The sequence below is a fragment of the Oryctolagus cuniculus genome, chromosome X (genome assembly GCF_964237555.1).
Source record: "Oryctolagus cuniculus chromosome X, mOryCun1.1, whole genome shotgun sequence".
Lineage (NCBI taxonomy): Eukaryota > Metazoa > Chordata > Mammalia > Lagomorpha > Leporidae > Oryctolagus > Oryctolagus cuniculus.
In genome coordinates this window covers 102,480,149-102,500,716 of record NC_091453.1, presented here as the reverse complement: position 1 = coordinate 102,500,716, position 20,568 = coordinate 102,480,149, and the positions used below count along the sequence as shown (strand labels likewise).

The window sequence follows — 20,568 nt, the reverse complement described above, 5'->3', positions numbered from 1 at the left end:
AGATGATGGATATTTTTCATTAAGTGGAATGTGGAGTTTGTTGTTTTCCTTAAGTACATATATTTTTTATTTAAGTACGAATCTAAAAGTCAGTCTTAATGAGGTTGGGTCTTGTGATGTAGGCATTCCATGGGACTCTTGCATGCCATGTTAGAGCACCAGTTCTAGACCTGGCTACTCTGCTACCAATCTAACTTCCTGCTGATGCACCTGGGAAAAGTAGCAGAAGATTGTCCAAGTGCTTGGGCCCATGTGGGAGACCTGAATGGAGTTCCAGGATCCTCTCTTCAGCTCTGGCTGTCACAGCCACTTGGGGAAATGAACCAACAGATGGAATATCTCTCTGTGTCTCTCCTTCTCCCTTTGCCTTTCAAATAAATAAAATAAATACAACTTTTAAAAGTGATGTTAATGATTTATATATTTAACTGTATGTTACATGTACAAGGTGATGTTGACCTTTTTGCCCAGTGGAGTGATATTGTGTTATGTATTAAAAACAATACTAGAATGTGCTTTGTTGAACAGTGCATTTTGCTGCCAGATAGCACATCAGAGGAGTTAATATTAAGGACTTTGGAGCTCGGATTAACCGAGTTCTAACTTTGACTCTCATTCACTTGCTAGGTGAATTTGGGTAAGTTGCTTAACCTCTTTAAGTCTCCATTTCCTTAAGTAAACAATGATAATAATAATATAGCCTATATCATGTAAGTGAAGAATAAACGAAATAATTAGTGTTTAGCACAATACATAGTATTCAGCACTCAGTAAGTGTAGTCTATGCACAAAAATTATACTTTCATTTATTTATTTTTGCAACAGCATCCATGCGAATACGTCACTGCTGTTTATGAAAGGCCCATATTATAACAGTCATGACCAGTCAATAATCATCCTGTACTAATGTAAACATGACAGCAGCATGACTGTATACACATGCAGTTCTGCAACTGGCAAAATGAATGCATGGTGAGGCAAAATGAAGAATAGTGGTTGTTGTCTCTGGTGATGAAGACAGGGATCTCCTTAGCAAAGACAGAAGGGGACTTCCTGGATAATAGCAATGTCCTACACCACAATTGTTTGAAATTAGTGGAGTTTATGGTTTTATAGTAAATAGCTTTGGTTTTTATAGCCCAAACTTCTGTTTCCTTTTTGCAGGCATTTCCTGTTCAAACATGGATCTGGTTCCTCTGCCATCTTCAGTGCAGCCAGTCAGAACTACCCTCTGACATCCAATACCGTGTACTCACCCCCTCCCAGGCCACTTCCTCGAAGCACCTTTTCCAGGCCTGCCTTTACCTTTAACAAACCTTATAGGTGCTGCAATTGGAAGTGCACAGCCTTGAGCGCCACTGCAATCACAGTGACTTTGGCCTTGTTACTAGCCTATGTGATTGGTAAGCCCTTTTTTTCCATGCCTCAGTTTTCTTCTTAATCAAAGTCTTGTTTTACTGGTGATGGGGTTAGACGTTTCTCTCTTTGGACCAAGGCTTAGTATTATAAATAACAATCGGATTTCTAATTAGTGTTTTTTGTTTTTTCACTTCCTAACCTTAAATACTGCTGAGAAGACTATGGAATGCTCTTTGAGAAGAAATATTTATACTACTAACATAGTTGTATTGATTGCAATTACTGTAGTTAACCATTTTCCCTTCAATTAAAAGGTGGTTATGGTTTTCTCATTAGAAGTCGTAAGTACCGATCTACAATAGCTTCTTAAATTATATTTAAACAATAATGCTGCTATTGAGTTTTCAGGTAGAAACTTCATTAAAACAATAGTTACTTGGAAGCTATCAGAAAATCTGGTGCATAATTTCTTCCTCAGAATTTAGACTTTTTTACACTAGCACCAAAAAAAAAATACCTTCTTATTTTCACTAGGTGAATTGACTCAAAATTGTGTGATTACCATGTTTGGAAGGTAAAGCAGAAAACAGTCGTAAGGCACTCCTTACACTTTTAAGACAAATGTTGTTGTTCTTCAATCACCCTGATTAAAGTCGCCCTCACTTGATAGCAAATTGTATTGATTTTTCTGGATGGCATTTTCTTTTGACTGAATATTAATTTCCTTGCTTGAGTGGTTCTGCAGTCTAAAATGTAAATTAACTCAAGGAACATGTATTTTGTGGCAGCACTATTCCTAGAATGAATAAAATATCAAGGTAGGAAAAACAAATCTATCCAGTTATGTCACTAGAAATTTCTTTTCAGGTTTAATCTAGTTTCATAATTGATGGGGAATTTACCTACCAAGATGCAATAAATATGATTCTGGAAGGTAGATAAAAATGGATTTAGGTATTTTTATAATTGTAAATGAAGTATGTTTCACTGATTCTTATTTATCCAAAATGTTAGCAATAAGAAAATTCACATAACTAGTTCATGTAGGAATCACAAAACAGAGGGTCATCAGTACATTCACAGAGTTATTCTATATGGAAATCACTGATGATGTCAACAATATAGGCTCATAGCCTGTGCTGATGTTCACAACTTTGTTTTTATATTTCCATCACAACATAAGAATGATTTTTGAATGATGCTTCTGTCACACATGGATATTAATGCCATACTGCATCAAAAAATGTCATTTATCTCAAGCATTTCAGGATAAACCAACATGTGTATTTATTTGTTTTACTTGTACTAACTTGTAATGAGAAATACTCGTAAAGAAATGGAGGTGGATATGAGAAAGCACTACAACTTGAAGATGATTTTTATATGAAAGCATTCAAAAACAGGAGTAATTTAAGATGTTTAAATATACTAGAGGCCCTATGAAATGCTCTTGTTTAACTAGGAGATACATTCTTGTCTTACGGGTAATTTTCTATTAACTTTCACTCTATAGAACAATAATATTTTAGATAAAAGAACTTAACCCTGGTATAAACAAATCTAAAATCATAGCAAAGTCTTTATTACTAGATTTATATTGTGTTGAAAACTAAGATTCTATTTATTTTTTAGACTCATTTTGATGGAAAATTTGGTATCAAAAAGTTTTATTATATATTCTGTGATTTGTTTAATCAGATTATATATTCATTTCATAAATGAAAGTATAACATTTCAGTAATTTCAAGGACTGTCTTCTTTGTAGGGTAAACAATGGCATATCAATTTGGCATGCCAGTAGGCAATATACTGCAATAGTTATAAGCAAGGCTTTTCATTATCTCTAACATGTTTTAGGCATATTACCTTGGGAAAATTATTTAATCTTTTCAGGTCCCCATTTTCTCATATGTAAAATGGGTTTCCAAAGTAATATAAAATGTAATGTAGTGTTTATAAGTAATGTTGTGAAAATTAAATGAGTTACTAAAACTAAAGCACTAGGATTCATGTCTAAAATATGGTTAAGTAGCCTAAAAATGTTGAGTTTTAACATTATTATATACTATTAAAATTCCTAAGTTGTTGGAACTATCTGTTTTGTTGATGGCTAAATCACTGCCCCAAGAACAGTGGCACATACCAGTCATATCAGTAAAAGTTTGTCTAAAATATGGATTATGTTAACCACTTTACTTGTATTAGCTCATTTAAATCTCACCATACTTAAGGGTAGGTAACAGTATTATATATTTTATTTATTATATATTTATTTTATAAATGAAGAAACTGAGGCAGCCAAAGTCATGAAGTCACATTGGGATCACATTAAGATTAAGATGTCACATCACTAAAAAGTGAAGATCTTGAGCTTGAGTGCTTGTCCTTGCTGTTCTTCTGGCACTGAAGTAAACTTTATAGCTCATTTACTTCTTCATCTACTAAATAAATCTACCAGGCAATTTTTTCTTATTAACTTCCACATTCAATTTAGATATACCAGGTCACCCACTGTAATGGTGAGGACAGCTAAGATGGCTTGATTGGTGAGAGATAGCTCTTGACATCATTTACTGTGAGATCTGCTTTTGGAATACAGAATCAGCTGGCTAAATGCTGACATAGTAGATTTGAATGGGTTCAAAATGAGATGTTTATTACAAATACTGCAACTTTGTTGTGGTTTTGTGGTGAACTGAACGATTATTGAAGTTTGGACAAACCAGCAAACACCTCTTCCTCATTTTACTTCATCAGTGCCATACTTCTGAGGGTCTCAAGAGGATAGAGTAAGAATTCATAAATGGGCATTCAAATGACAGATGCCACATAAGAACTATAATATACAAAGTGATTTTAAATGGCTTTCTGTCATTGAAATAAATAACTATTATATTTCAAAATATAAAACCATTTCACTCTCTACTTTTACTGAGTTGGTAAGATGCACCATTTTTTTTCAATCCCCCTTTGCAATTGCTGTATAAACAAGTAAAATCTTTCACTGAAACTATTTACTGTTTCTGTTTCCTGTGCAAATTCCTTCAGCTATTTCATTTTCCTCTATTATCCATTATACATAACCTTTTGATACTAATGGCTGTTTGCTGTGCTGCCCTCAATCCACTACGGGAAATCACATCGATATCAATGGGACATCAATAGACATTCTGTGCATTATAGTTCTATAAGTGGTCATTGGAAAGTGGGAGAAATCCAACACATGAAAAGCCAGAGCTGAGCTCAGTTAACTGACCCCATCCTCACACCTACCCACTATGCCTTTTGTGTCAACAAGAAAATAATTCCTTTGAGTAAGTTTTGAGGTCAAAACTCAAGTACCTCTTCTCATTGGAAATGGAAAATTTGAGAACTCAGCTTTTCTTCTAGATTTCCGTGAATAATGCTCTGAATTATTCTCACCAAAGGGTTTTGCACTGTCCACCTGAAAAATAAAGAAATAAGACTTTAAAAAAAAAGTTTTGAGGTCATAAAATTTGGTAAAGAGAGGCATGGAAAGATACTGATTATATGAAGATATCACGGAATGGCTATTGTCATTACTTCCTCATAAATCTGTAATATTTTCCATCTGAGTCAAAAAATATGTCCTTAGGCGTCATCCTCTCTGATGTTTTGGCATCAGTGATGTATCAGTGCCAGTCAGAAACACATTTGTTTGAATTTATAAATAAGCTATATGAAGTAGTAGTCAAGAAGACAGATGACCATATCTGAGGCATAAGAGAAGGTGAGGTTAAGATACTTCATCAATGGTTGTGAAGGGCACAAACACAACTTCTGTGGCAATATTTGATGTTGTAAACAAGTTTTTCCATAGTCAGCAGTTTGTTTAAGAGGGAAGAGAAACGCACAGGCAATAAAAACTCAGAGATATACATTATGGCTGGGGTCAAATGGGCTGTGATTTAAATTAGCTGGGGATTACGGGATTCTGGCTCTCAGACACAATATCAGCTAATGATATGGATGCTCCTTCTCCTTGGCCATGAAATTTGCAGTAATTCAGGTATGTTCAAATCCTGTAGGTGAAAGACTGTAAGCCCATAAATCTTTTCCATGACATACTCTGTGGCCCACATATAGAAAGTTGACCAGACTTGATATTAACAATACAGAATTGAGAAAGAAAGAATATTGAGCCCAGTTCTTTAACCCAAAGTTTAGGGATGTAACTATTCAAGAGCTCAAAGGACCTACTTCATGTTGCTGTCTGAACTAAAATTGAATAACATTGATTTTAGTGCTTTCTTCTGCCTCCTTTATGCCAGCCCAAATTGCCCTGCTTTCTGGAGCTGTTATTATGGTGGAATAAGAAAGTGCTGAAAATGATAGAACCAGAGCAGTGGAATGTGTTCATTTTTGTCTTTTGATAAAGAAAGGGCAAATACTTTATATACAAGGAAAAAAATAAAATGCAGTGTGGCATGTTATGACTTTGGAAAATTCAGGAACTTTGATTTTTTAATGGAGAGAATAGAAATGGAGTTTTTTCATTAACTTTAAATACACAATGCCCTCACACAAAATGCTAAATGTAGGTAAATATGCTTACCAAAAACTATCTCTTTCACTTACTATCAACTTCACTATGCCTCTGTACCTAGGTTTCCATATCTATAAAATGGAAATGTTAATAATATTTTCCTCAAAGGTTTTATTTATAATTAAATGAGTTAAAGCATGTAAAACACCTAGGACATTGCTTAGCAGATCTAAATAAAGATTAATGATTATTATTAGTGGAACAGAATTGTTATGAAGCTTATTAATTTGAGCTGAGGTAAGCATAACGAGCATATAATTTATCCTAACCTGAACTACTTTTGTTTCCCTTCTTTTCAAAGTCATCCAAAACAGTGTTTCAGAGCTTGAATATCTGTCTCATAAGGATCCTATAATGAGTTTGTTTCATTCTGCCTGGTATAAAATACCTGTCACTTTGCCTTTATTTTATTAATTTCCCTCTTTTAGGTATCTTGACCCTTCAAATGGTTTTGTATTTTTATCTGAATGCAACATCTAGGTTGAAACACATTTTCATTAAAATGCATTATAGCTCTAACATTCAAGAAATGACTCAGCATAAAATGCTAAAAAGCATTTTACATTGTCCTGTAGACAACTATCAAACATTTTGTTGTCATGCTTAATACTAATCATTTCTAGTTTACTCTTGTAGACTTAATAATGGTAGTAATGGCAGTTTCTGTGTTAGCCTTGACTTTGCCTGCTATCCATGAATCTACCAACTTTTGAGCAATCTTAAGCAAGGTGTGGAAAATAGTGGTATAACTTTATTATATTTATAAATCTGCCACCTGAGCATTTATCAAAATCCTTCTTTTTAAAAGATTTATATATTCATTCTATATCACCTTTTCATGTAATAGGTTCCATAAGTTTTATCCTCACCATGTTATGTGGTACTTTTACCTCTCATAAATAAAAAGATAAATCCCATCCAAATTAAACATATTAAAGTGACAGGATGAACTCATGTGACATATAACTAGTTTTCAGAACTATAGTTAGCTCCTGTTGCTCAGAATGAAAGCATTTTGATGAAAGACAAATATCGTACTTTTTTCCCCTTGAAACTCCACCATGTTCTGTATTTAAGACAAAGAGAGAGAAAATATCTTGGACAAGTGAATAGTAGGTACTAAACACATATCTTAGATCAAGAGGTTATTTGAGACCATCTGAAATTTGAGAACTGTCTTAAAGGCAGTTCTACTAGTCACTCTACCATTTCTCATACTTTAAATTTTGAAAAAAATATATATATATATATGCAGAGACAGAGAGAGAGACAGACAGACAGACAGACATGAACTAGCATCCTACTGGGTCATGCTCCAAATGCCCAAAACAGATGAATCTGAGCCAGGCCAAAGCCAGGAGCTGGGAATTCAAGCCAAGTAGCCCACATAGGTGACAGGACTCCAACTACTTGAGCCATCACTCCAGGGGTTTGCTTTGGCATGAAGCTGGAGTATGGAGTCAGGGCTGGGAATCAAACAAAGGCAATCCAACATGGGATGCATTCGTTCTAACTGGAATCCTAACAGCTTGACCAAATGCCTACCCTTCATATAGCACTGTCTTAACTTATACAGGTACATTAAAATGAGACTTCGTGAAATAGATAAAGATATACTAGAAGTCTTAATAATAGGGGACTGAATAGCAGTTGAGTAATTTTGGTAGGTTGCATGCTTAAAATATTTTAGACCCTCAAGAATCAATCTTATTAATTCAGAAAAAAACTCAAGAAATCAATGACTTCAAAATAATAATTTGAATTCTATTGTATAAGGAAGAAATTTTGCTCATGTTTAACAGTTTTCCCCAAATATATATATATATATATATAAAATTTCCCCACTCAAATTTATATATATAATGTGTGTATAGATGTGTGAATATATTTAGACCCACATTGCATAGTCGTTAAGCTATACTTACTTTGAAGTGAATAAGAATAAACTAAATTAGAGCAATGGCTTTTAAACAGATGGCAGGTTAACCCATTTAAACTTCAAATATCTGACTGAACTTCCATCTACAACAGCCAGAATGGGAAGGGCCAGTATCACCAACAGAATATCTGATTCTTCACAATCCACACTAGATCATGGTATCTTACAGAGTGGGGACACACCTGTTTGAGAATCAATGATATTCCCTTCATAGAGAAGTTAAAAGCATAATATAGTTTGGTAATTGCAAGTATATTGGAATAACTGAGGAAACAAAACAATTGAAGAGACAAGAAAATGGCAGGAGCCAATCATGAAAGACATTTTTTAAAAGATTTATTTATTTGAAAGGTGGTGTTGAGAGAGAGAGAGAAAGAGAGAAAGGTCTTCCATCTGCTGGTTCACTCCCCATATGGCCACAATGGCCAGGGCTGGGGCAGGCCAAAGCCAGGAGGAGCTTCTTCCAGGTCTCCTATGGGTGTATCAGGGGCTCAAGCACTTGGATCATCCTCCACTGCTTTTCCCAGGTTATTAGCAAGGAGCTGGAACAGAAGAAGAGCAGCTGGGACAGTAACTGACACCCATATGGGATGCCAGCATTGCAAGCAGTGGCTTTACCCACTGTACCACAATGCAAGCCCCACATGAAAGACATTTTCAGCCATAATTAAGGATCTTGAAATTTATTACAAGAACAAATGTGGGTTTATTATCATTTTTCATTCTGGCAAGAAAATTATTTGCTAAGATTTGTATTTAGAAAAATCACCCTAATCGAAGTATTAAAATTTGACAGGCAGGATGATGGGGACTGTAAGATTGAAGTCATAAAGACAAATGAGAATACAACAATAATATTACAAGTGAGTGAGAACATAAACTTCTAGGAATGGAGAAGTAGGAAATGAAAGTGAGCAGTGTGGCAGGAGAGAGAAGAGTTGTTGTCTGGCTTAGGGACTGGTAGGATGACAGTATTTAACAAAGATAGAGGATGGAAAGAAGAGGTACAACAGAAATACAAATGATTATAAGAGACTATTATGACCTGTATACCACTAAAGTAGAAAACTTGAAAGAAATAAATTCCTAGACACATAAGAACCTACCAACACTGAATTATGAATAAATAGAAAACCTTAAAAGACCAATAACAAGGAGATTGAATCAGTACTTTAAAAAAATCCGTCAAACAAAAGCCCAGGGCTTGATGGCTTAATTGCTGAATTCTATCAAACATTTAAAGCAGAGGTAATACCAGTCCTTCTCAAACTCTTACAAAAAATTTGGAGAAGGGGATACTTCCAAAATCATTTTACAAGGACAGCCTCACCCTGATGTCAAAGTCAAATAAAGACAACACAGAAAAAGAATACTATATACCAATATCTTATAACATAGATGGAGATTTCCGCAACGAAGTACTAGCAAGATAATTTAGCTTCACGTTAAAAAGATAATTCACTATGATCAAGTGGAATTTTCCCTTGGACACAAGAATGATTTTTACCTACATAAATCAATAAATGTGATATTAACAGAATGAGCAAAAACCATATGATCATTTTGGTAGATGAAGTAAAATCATTTGTCAAAACTCAGTATTACTTCATGATAAAAACTCTCAGCAAATTACATATATAAGGAACAAACATCAACATAATGAAGGCCATATATAACAAAGACACATCTAACTGCATACTCAACAGGGAAACATTTAAGGTTTCTAAGATCCAGGCAGGGATAGCCACTCTCACAACTTCTAGTCAACATAGTATTAGAAGTTCTAGCAAGAGCAATTAGGCGAGAGAAAGAAATAGGCGTCCAAACTGAAAAAGCTGGAAAAAGGTAAGTTAAACTGTACCTGTTTGTAAACGACATGATTTCATACAGTAATCTCTACTTATTCCTGTGGAGTATGTCCCCAAGACCCCGAGTGGGTGCCTGTAAACACAGATATATACTTATCTGTGATAAAGTTTAATTTATAAGTTAGGGATACAATATGAAATTAATAATAACTAATATTAAAATAGTATGATCCCTCTCTATCTTACTCTGTCCCTCTCAAAATATCCTAATTTTTCATTTTCCACAGTAATATTTTTGGGCCACAGTTGACCACAGGTAATGGAGGCTACAGAAAATGAAACCACAGATAAAGGAGGACTACTGTGAGAAACCCTAGACTCCATCACAAAAACTATTAGAACTAAAAATCAAAGTTGCAGGATACATTCAGTGCACAAATTATCAGTAGTGTTGCTTGATGTAACAGTGAACTATCTGAAAGAAATCAAGAAAAGAAAACTTATTTACAATAGCTGCAAAAAGTACTTAGGAATAAATTTAACCAAGAAGTAAAAAAAAAAAAAAAACCTGTAAATTATAAAACTTAGATGAAAAAAATTGAAAAATACACAAATGTTCATACCACCCAAAGTGATCTAAGATTTAATGTATTCCCTATCAAATTATCAATGAAATTCTTAACAGATAGAAAAAGTAATCTTAAAATTTGTTTGTAACCACAAAAGACCACAAATATCCAAAGCAATCCTTAGTAGAAATAATGCAGCTGAAGGCATCATACAAACTGCTTCCAAAATATACTACAAAACAATGTAATAGTAACATAGAAACAGACACAAAACAATGGAACAGAATGGAGAGCCCAGAAGTAAACCATGCATTTATAGCTAACTGATTTTCAGCAAATGGTGTAAGGACAATCTCTTAAATAAATGCCGTTGGGAATTCCAGATGCAGAAGAATGTAATCTGGCCCTTATCTCACATCATATACAAAAATCCACTAAAAATTGATGAAAGACTTAGATGTAAAGCCAAAAACTATGAAGCTACTAGGGCAAAATAGGCAATTAAAAACCCCATGACTTTGGTCTTAGCAATGATTTTTTTATATGACCCTAGAAGCAGACAACAAATGCAAAAGTAGACAAATGAATTTTCTTTGAACTAAAAAGCCTCTGAGCAGCAAACTGATCAATCAACAAAGTGAGAGACAACCTATAGAATGGGAGAAAATATTTGAAAAGTATATATCTGATTAGGGGTAAAAATCCAAAATATAGGGACCAGCACTGTAGCATAGTAGGCTAAGCCTCAACCTGTGGCCCCAGCATCCCATATGGGTGCTGCTTCATGCCCTGGCTACTCCTCTTCTGATCCAGTGCTCTGTTATGGCCTAGGAAAGCAGTAGAAGATGGCCCAAGTGCTTGGGCCCCTGCACCTGTGTGGGAGACCCAGAAGAAGCTCCTGGTTCCTGCTTCAGACAGGGCCAGCTCTGGCTGTTGTGGCCATTTGGGGAGTGAACCAACAGATGGAAGACTTTTCTTTCTCTTTCTCTCTCTCTCTCTCTCTCTCTATATATATATATATCTCTATGTAACTCTTCCTCTCAAATAAATAAATGAAATCTTAAAAAATAAAAAAATATATATGGAATTCAAGGAACTCTATAGAAAGAAAACATGATTTAAAACTAGGCAAAGAGTATGCATAGACTTTACTCAAAAGAAGCTGTATAGAGATAGAAGGAATATGAAAAAATTCTCAACATTGCTAATCATTTGGGAACTACAAGTTAAAACTACAGTGAGAAATTACCTCATACCTGTTAGAACTGTATTGTCAAAGAAATAAAATAAAAGATTACAAGTGTTGGTAAGGATATGGAGAAAAGGAACCCTTGCACACTGTTGGTAGTAATGTAAATTATTACAACTATTATGGAAAACAGTATGGAGGTCCCAGAAAAAACTAAACATAAAACCACCATATGATACAGCTATTCCACTTCTTTGTATGTATCCAAAGGAAATGAAATCACTATGTGAAAGAGAAACATGCATTTCCAATTTTATTGCAACATTATTCACAATAATCAAGATATGGAATCAACCTAAGTGTCCATCAAGAGATGAATAAAGAAAATGTTGTATGGATATACAATAGAATATTATTCAACCATAAAGAATGAAATACAGACATTTATAATATGGATAAACCTGGAGAAAACTGATCATGGTGATAAAGCTTGCGTCACCTAGTTCCATAAGTACCTGAAAGACCAAATGGCTTTGGAATCTAGTTGAACTTTTTTTTTTTTTGAAGTGAAAATTCTTATACCAGTGGAAAAATTGTAAATACTGCACATACTTTTTTTAAAGATTTATTTATTTATTTGAAAGTCAGAGTTACACAGAGAGAGGAGAGGCAGAGAGAGATTAAGGGATTTTAAGATTTCGTTTATTTATTTGAGAGGCAGAGTTACAGAGAGAGAGAGAGAGAGAGAGAGAAAGGTCTTCCATCTGTTGGTTCGCTCCCCAACTGGCCGCAACGGCTGGACCTGCGCTGATCCAAAGCCTGGAACCAGAAGCTTCTTCTGGGTCTCCCACGCTGGGGCAGGGGCCCAAGGACTTGGGCCATCTTCTACTGCTTTTACAGGCCATAGCATAAAGCTAGATCGGAAATGGGGCAGCCGGGTCTCAAACCAGCGCCCATATGGATTGCCAATGCTTCAGGCCAGGGCATTAACCCACTGCGCCACAGCGCCGGCCCCAATATTGTACATATTACTCCAGGCTATATAGCACATGCTCATATATTATCGTGTAAGATGTTGCAGAGATGGCACTGGTTAAGATTTACTAACATAAAAGGCTATGGGAGTCTATAAAGCCACAGATAGATTCTTTCTTGTCATGCCTAAAACACAGCCTGCTCCAAAGAATGAACAAAACTCAAACCATTAGAAATTTTGGGTTCTCTTTCTGTCTGCTGTATGTTTTTAATTTGGTTTCTCTGACCAAATCCTACCCTTGGATGAGTTAGCATATATCCCTTCTTGCTAATGGGCAACAATATAGTCTTTTAAATCAGTGAAATAATAAGTGTAGAACCCATCAACAAAGAAAGTAAAAGCTATATTTAAAAGATAAGAGATTCCATAGGCAATCACAGTTAAATATAATTAAAATGATAAAATTAAGGGTAAGGAGTCCATTGATCAGGCTATCTTTTGGTCTAAAGGAATCATAATTCATTATTAGCATACATAGCAAACTGAAGAATATAGTCCTATTTTTATAGGCAATTATAATGGATGTATCTTTTGTGATTTTGGTAGGTAGGAAAGAAATATAAATATTTAGATTTTTTTACTGACTATCTCAGTAGCATTTCTGCTAATGAGGCCAAGGTCATGGGCTTAGTTACTGTTCAACCTGTTAGCTCTGTTCTGTTTCATTACCAAAACCCAATCTTCCTTTCTGTTCCATCTCCCAGAACAACAACCTGGTTTCTGCTTTCTACTTGCTAACAAAACCTGAATTCAAAAGTTAGTCTGATAAATGAGACATGTTTTGCATGGTACACATAAAATTTGTTAAATGCTATCAATCAATTTAAAAACTTAAGAGATTTTATATGAAATTTATAATTTACATAAAATTTCTGGTTTCTCTGAAAAGATTTTGCATCCTCAGGCCTTCATTCACCCATTTGCCACACATTTATTGAACTCCTCCCATGTATCAGACATTATTATAGACTTTCTTGTGGCAAGAATAGAGCTAGTAGAGTGTGCTTCCTAAAGATCCATGAAGTCTTCAGTCCATCTGAATACCCACCCTACCCTCTACATTCTTCTTTATTTCTTGCCTTCCTTCTAGGTAGACTTTAAGCGTGCACCTATGTAATAAGATAATTCACACTGAAGTTAAAGTGTCTGTGACAAATCTAAATGCATTATGTTTCCCTTAGGTTACTTGTATTTTTTCATAGGATACAAATCCCTGATGCTGATGTCATAACTTCCCTGTCCCTAACCCATGGCATACCTAAGTAATCAAATGCAACAACATTCATTCCTTCTGAGTGTAGAGTCTGCAATTAGGGTTGACTCATAAGTTGAAGTATATTTGCCATCTCTACTTTAAGCCAAAGAAATTATATATGCAAAAGGAATTTCCGATCTTTAGAAAATAGGTGGAGAACTTCTGTGAAGGACAGGAAAACACACCTGAAACCACACCACAATCATCCTAATAGTAAATCTGATCCTAGTCACAATTACAAATGATAGCCTTAACCATGGTCAACTATCTGCATGGAATTGAGCATAAATAACACACGAGAGGTAAAACTGTATTTGATCCCCTTTATTGTAGACTCATTTTAAATGACTATTCTATGGATATTGGATCCACAATGTCCAGGTATATGTATCTGCATATGTATTATATAAATGTAAAAATATATTTACAGTGAATTGAGTTTCCATTGGGTAACTTTGTCCCCTTCTATCCAAACCTCTTGACACAGTGCACCAAAAAGAAATTCAAATCAATAAGGAGAGCAAATGAAACCTCCCACAACCCCCTTCCACAACTTATAACTATGGGACAGAAAATTCTACAACTTCAAATTACATATGAGTAGAGAAATGAATACTGAAACTACGCAGTCAGCTCTATAGCCCATCCCATAGCTGGGAGTCAGAGACTGAATGAAAAAGAAGATAGGAGAGCTGGGGTCTAGCTATGGTAGAATCCATCAAATTACTCCCATTAAAAACAAGTCCCACCCTTTGTGAATAGATACTGAGAACAGATCTCAGCTATGGCAAATGAGGGCAGTGCCTATACATAAGTCAAAGGAATGCTCTTTAAAGCACAAAGTCAGAGTTGGTAGCCTTGGCAAGGCACAACTTCTGAGGGTGTGGGGGCATTGAGTTGGAAGAAGTATACCTCAAAGTTAAGAGAGAAGAAAATTAGAGGCAGAAATAAAATTGGATCATAATGATGCCTATCCAAAGGCATCATTGATTTTTAAACTGCACTTTAATAAGAAATGAAGAAATCATAAGTTACTCAAACCCCTGATTCCTATATGCATGCGACTTTACTATTGGTCAATAAGAATAAAATATTTCAGAATGAAAATAAAAAGGCAGTCAGCATCCACACAAAGCTCTACAAGAAGTAGAAATTAAGAGTTTATAATTTTACCTCTCCAAATAGCCAACTTGAAAGCAGAAAAACAACTCCAATAATGCATCTCAATCTTAATAGAGTCTCAGAGTCTCTAAACATTTGAGGATATGAAAAATATCTCGTTATAGATCTTGAAACTCCGAACAGATATGTACAAAACTCAAATTGACTAAACTCAGGAAATAAATTGAATAAAAAGATAAAACCATCTTGGGGGCCAGCATTGAAGTGTAGCACGTAAAGCTACCTCCTGTGACTACATCCCATAAAAGCCCCACTTCCAATATAGCTCCATGTGAATGGCCTAGGAAAAGCAGCCAAAGACGGCCTAAGTGCTTGTGCCCCTGCATCCACGTGGGAGACTCAGATGAAATCTCTGGCCCAGTTTTGCCAATTGCAGCCATCTGGGAAGAGAACTAATGGATTGAAGATTTCTCTCTCTCTCTCTCTCTCTCTCTCTCTCTGTCTCTGTGTGTGTGTGTGTGTGTGTGTGTGTGTCTGTAACTCTGACTTTCAAATAATTAAATAAGTCTTAAAAAAAGATAAAGCCATCTTGAAAATTAAAACCATATTGAATGGTGACCAAGGGAGAACAGATTTTAAAATATAAAGAGATGCGATAACAAGAGATGCTAAAATAGCAAAGAGAATGAAATTGAAATAAATTTAAAAATTATTGAAACAGAAGATAAAGAAATCCAGACTACATATAATTGTGATTTCCAAAGAAGAAAAGCAAAACAATGAAGTATAACTGATATTTAAAATAACATTAAAGAAGAATTTCCAGAAATAAAAGATCCAACTGTCAGTATTGAAAAATACTTCAACACATTGGGTGTGCCTTCAAGCATCTTGGAAAACTGACTCAAAATAGTGAACTCTAAGTCGTAGCCTAATAAAACTATTAGACTTTAATAATGAGGGAAAGTATAATCGGTTGAGTCTTGAAGAAGGAGTCATTTATAATAGAAAGAAAATCAGATTGGCATCAGACATACTGACAACAGACAAAATGAGCTTAATGTAGAGAAATGTTTTCAAATAATTCAAGATAGAGCATGTGAGTCGAGAATTTTATTCAAACCAGTTGTCCTCTAATTACTAAGAATATAGAAAGATAGTATAAAACATGCAAGAATTCAAAGAATGTTGTATACATATGTCCCAGTAGACTAGAAGTCAGCCAACTTTTCTCTAAAGGACGAGATAGTAAATATCTTAAGTTTGCATGCAAGCCATATATCTGTCACAATTCACCTTATAACCAAAGTCAGTCACAGACATTATGTAAACAAGTGTTTGTGACTGTGTTCCAATAAAATCTTATTTATAGACAAACATATTTGGAATTCATAAGATTTCCTTGTCATGTGTGTTGAAATAGTATTTTTTCCACCATCTAAAAATGTAAAAGCCATTCTTAGTTTGCTGACTATAAAAAAACAGATACTGTGCCAGATTTGGCTAAGAGTTATGGTTTATTAACCTGTGGTCTACAGGAAAATCCCTATCCAATTAAGAGACAGTGTGGAGAGCCTGACAAAAAAGGATTTATGGTAAATATCAGATCTATTTAATTGTAGGTTTAAAGTTAAAACAGGGGTGGGTGTGCTGGTGCAGGAGATTAAGCCACCACTTGCAATGCCTGCATGCCATGTCATAGTGCCAGTTAAAGTCTTGGCTGCTCCACTTCCAATCCAGTGCTTGGGCCCCTTCCTGCCATGTGGGAGAACTAGATGATGTTCCTGGCTCTTGGCTTCAACCCGGTGTAGAACTGGCTGCTGTGGCCCATTGGAGAGTGAACAATCAGATTCAAAATCTCTCTGTCTCGCTCTTCCCCTCACCCTCATTCTTGCTCTCACTCTACCTTTCAAGTAGATAAAAATAAATAAATCAACATTATTTTTTAAAAAATATTAAAGCAAAGATGGGAACAACAGTGGAAGAATACTAATAGTATATGTTTTGTCAAAATGGTAATAATGCAGCTAAAATGGGAAGAGAAAGAAGGGTAAAGTAAAATAAGTTCATTGATTGTCACATAGAAAGCCAAATGATATTTCAAGATGACCAACCAAACAGCAAAAAGTTAAGCAAGCAAAATGTGAGCTAAAAGAATTATAAAAGTTAGCAGTATACTCAATGGAACTGAAATACAAACCTTCGTAAATACCAAAGAAAAATTTAAAAAGAAAACAAAATTAGCATAATCCTGTAAATATAGCTTAAAATAATATGATAGGTTTGGTCTCAACTCTTATCTGTCACATCAACAATTATAAATATTTTAACTCACCTATTAAAAAGAAACACGTTAGCTCACAAGTTTAGCCTCAGTGAATTATCCTAAACTAGAAATAATACAAATATCATTTCAGATCTCGATGAAAGGAAACTGCAAATTAATAAAAACAGTTAAAAATCAGAAAAGCCCTCTTAGAAATTTCTAAAATTTTAACGAATTCAGGTGTGAAGGGAGAAATCAAATACAAACTTATAAAACTTCTAAGAAATAATGAAGATCAAAATTCATGAAATAAACCTAAATCGTTTATAAGAGGAAAATTCACATCAATAAAGTAAAATAATTAATCTTAAGATCAACAGAATAAGAGCACAAGAAATATTAAGCAAAAATTAATGGAGTAGGAAATGGAAAAATTGCAGAAAAATAAGTTATGTTAAAAATCAACAAATGGGAAAGCCATAAATAACCTTAAATCAAGAAAAAGAGGATACATGCAAATTAAGGAATGAGAGTAAATATCTATGAAAACAGCGGAAAGTCTTCAAAACTATTAAGTGGCTACTTCACATAAATCTCCATGTTGGCTGCACCATTTTATACGTCCCCCTGTAATGTATGAGGATACTTCAGAAAGCTCATGGGAAATCAAATTAAAAGATAAGTTTATTTGAATTGTGTGTATGTGTAATCTGAACTCTGAGCAATCATACAATTTGGATTCATATATTTTCAGACTACTGAAATTTCTTAATTTATAACTGTCATTAAAAAACTTTGCTAGAAAAATTTGAAATTTATTCATAAGTACAAAAGTATATATGTCTCTGTGGACATTATCACCAGACTGTGGTGTAAGATTTTGAATCTTTGTCAGTTTGGTAGATTAGAAATGTTATCTCAGTGTAGTTTTATTTTCTATTTTTTCTTATTAAGAGTAAAGTCAAGTATCTTTTCATATGTAACTAGCTTTTTGTGAACTTTGTGTTCATGTATCTTGTCCATTTTCCTCTTTTTGTTTCTTATATAATACATATTTTCTACTCCCAAAGGGGGATATATTCTAAGGACAAAAACATGAACTTTGAATTTAGTGGCTTTAGTTCTGGTAGTGTTTTTGGTATAATAATTCTGATACTATTTTGTATGTGTTACGGGGAACAATGCTCAATGTGTAAAAAAGGAAATAAAAATATGGAATGAATGAGAGGATGAACTCTGGTGTTGGATTAGAATTGAGGCTATCAATATGAACGTGTACTTTAAAAATATTCATATATATGACTATATGTATACACACACAGTAAGTTATATGTAATCTAAAATTTTGTTCTATGTGTATATATATTTGCTCTGTCCCCTAAATTGATTCAAAAGCAGTGGCACCTCACTAATAATGAGCACACCTCCTACCCAAACTTTGTTTTCTAAATACATTTCCTACCAAAATGTCCTTGCAGAAATGGCTATTTTTAGATCTGTGACAGAGAAAGTAAGTATAAGGTAATCCTTGAATATCTTGTGCTAGAAAGCAAGGAAGTGCTAAAGCATGTCAAAATGACATGGAAGCCAATTTGAAGGGTCTCACACTAGCCAAAGTTGAGTATCAAAAATAACTGATTATTTCTAACCTGTGTTGGTATTCCTGCTGTACATTGTTCTTTCTACTTTTTACTTGTTGAACTCTTTATTTAGTGGAGAGTTTAACCTGTGATTATAAAGTAAATTAAATATGTTATTGAAAAAATTAAAAAGGAAGGAAGGAAGGACAGAGGAGGGAGATAGCATTATATTCTTAGAATTGTATCTATGGACTATATGAAATATGGTCTCATTTTATTAATTATTTTTTTTGAAGATTTATTTATTTATTTGAAAGGCAGAGTTACACAGAGGAGAGGCAGAGAGAGAAAGAGAGAGGTCTTTTATTTATTTATTTATTTATTTTGACAGAGTGGACAGTGAGAGAGAGAGAGACAGAGAGAAAGGTCTTCCTTTGCCATTGGTTCACCCTCCAATGGCCGCAGCCGCCGGCGCGCTGTGGCCAGCGCACCATGCTGATCCGATGGCAGGAGCCAGGTACTTATCCTGGTCTCCCATGGGGTGCAGGGCCCAAGCACTTGGGCCATCCTCCACTGCACTCCCGGGCCACAGCAGAGAGCTGGCCTGGAAGAGGGGCAACCGGGACAGAATCCGGCGCCCTGACCGGGACTAGAACCCGGTGTGCCAGCACTGCAAGGTGGAGGATTAGCCTAGTGAGCTGCGGCACTGTCCAGAGAGAGAGGTCTTCCATCTGATGGTTCACTCCCCAATAGGCTGCAATGGCCAGCGCTGTGTCGATCCAAAGCCAGGAGCCAGGAGCTTCTTCCTCGTCTCCCATGTGAGTGCAGGGGCCCAAGGGCTTGGGCCACCTTCTACTGCTTTCCCAGGCCATAGCAGAGAGCTGGATCGAAAGTGGAGCAGCTAGGTCTTGAACTGGCACCCATACGGGATGCTGGCACTTCAGGCCAGGGCACTAACTCTCTGAGCCACAGCGCCAGCCCCTAATAAATTATTTTTAAAAACACAGTAATGGTAATTGCTTATATGTTGAATAACAACATTTGAGAAAATAAAGTTATTTCTAGGTTTGTAATTTAACTCATGTAAATCATTTTATGGATAGTCAGAGTCTCACTCAAATTATATATTTTTATTTCTAATTTACATGGTAGAGTGAATTTAGAAAGCAAGAATTTAGAAACTTTAAGTAGCTTGGCCCATATCACAAAGCTAGTAAGTGGAAGACTTTTCAGGTCAGTCTGACTCAAAAAGAGCCTATGTCCTCACTTACTATATCAAACAGCCTCTGTTATATGTGGTTTTATTGCATATTTTGTAAATGTCCTTTTCTATTATGAAATATTTTCTGGAACATTTTTAATGGCAACAGTATTCATTGATTTTGTCAATCTCATTTGTTGAACATTTGAGAATTTCAATACCTTGGTACTATATGCAAGATTATATTGAATATCATTGTTTTAAAACTATCCAAATCCTTTTAATAATATAAATTTCTAACCTGTAATCACAGGACAAAAATATGTTTAAATGTTTCCAAGACTCTCTATGCAATACCAATTTGCCCAAATGTTTTGCAACACTTTACACTGCCACCAGGATATAAGGGTGCACATTTCTCTGAATGCTCGCTAATTATTTTTTAAATATTTATTTATTTGAGAGAGTTACAGAGAGAGGGAGAAACAGGTCTTCCATCCACTGTTTTACTCCTCAATCTGAAGCCAGGAGCTTCTTCTGGGTTTCTCACGTGGGAGCAGAGGCCCATGTACTTGGTCCATCCTCCACTACTTTTCCAGGTGCATTAACAGGGAGCTGGATTGGAAGTGGAGCAGCCAGAACTCAAAGTGGTACCCATATGGGATGCTGACACAGCC

At 35.1% G+C, this 20,568-nt stretch overlaps 1 protein-coding gene across 7 annotated transcripts in view; it reads left to right on the top strand.

Annotated features, from left to right (window-relative positions):
• Nucleotides 1–20,568, top strand: part of TENM1 (teneurin transmembrane protein 1) — an 867,710-nt gene that overhangs the window by 528,799 nt on the left and 318,343 nt on the right. For all 7 annotated transcript variants that reach the window (XM_051827786.2, XM_051827790.2, XM_051827788.2 and 4 more), the window contains one exon: nt 1,165–1,403. In XM_051827786.2, the coding sequence (XP_051683746.1) occupies nt 1,165–1,403 (239 nt within the window). The remainder of the gene's footprint in view (nt 1–1,164; nt 1,404–20,568) is intronic.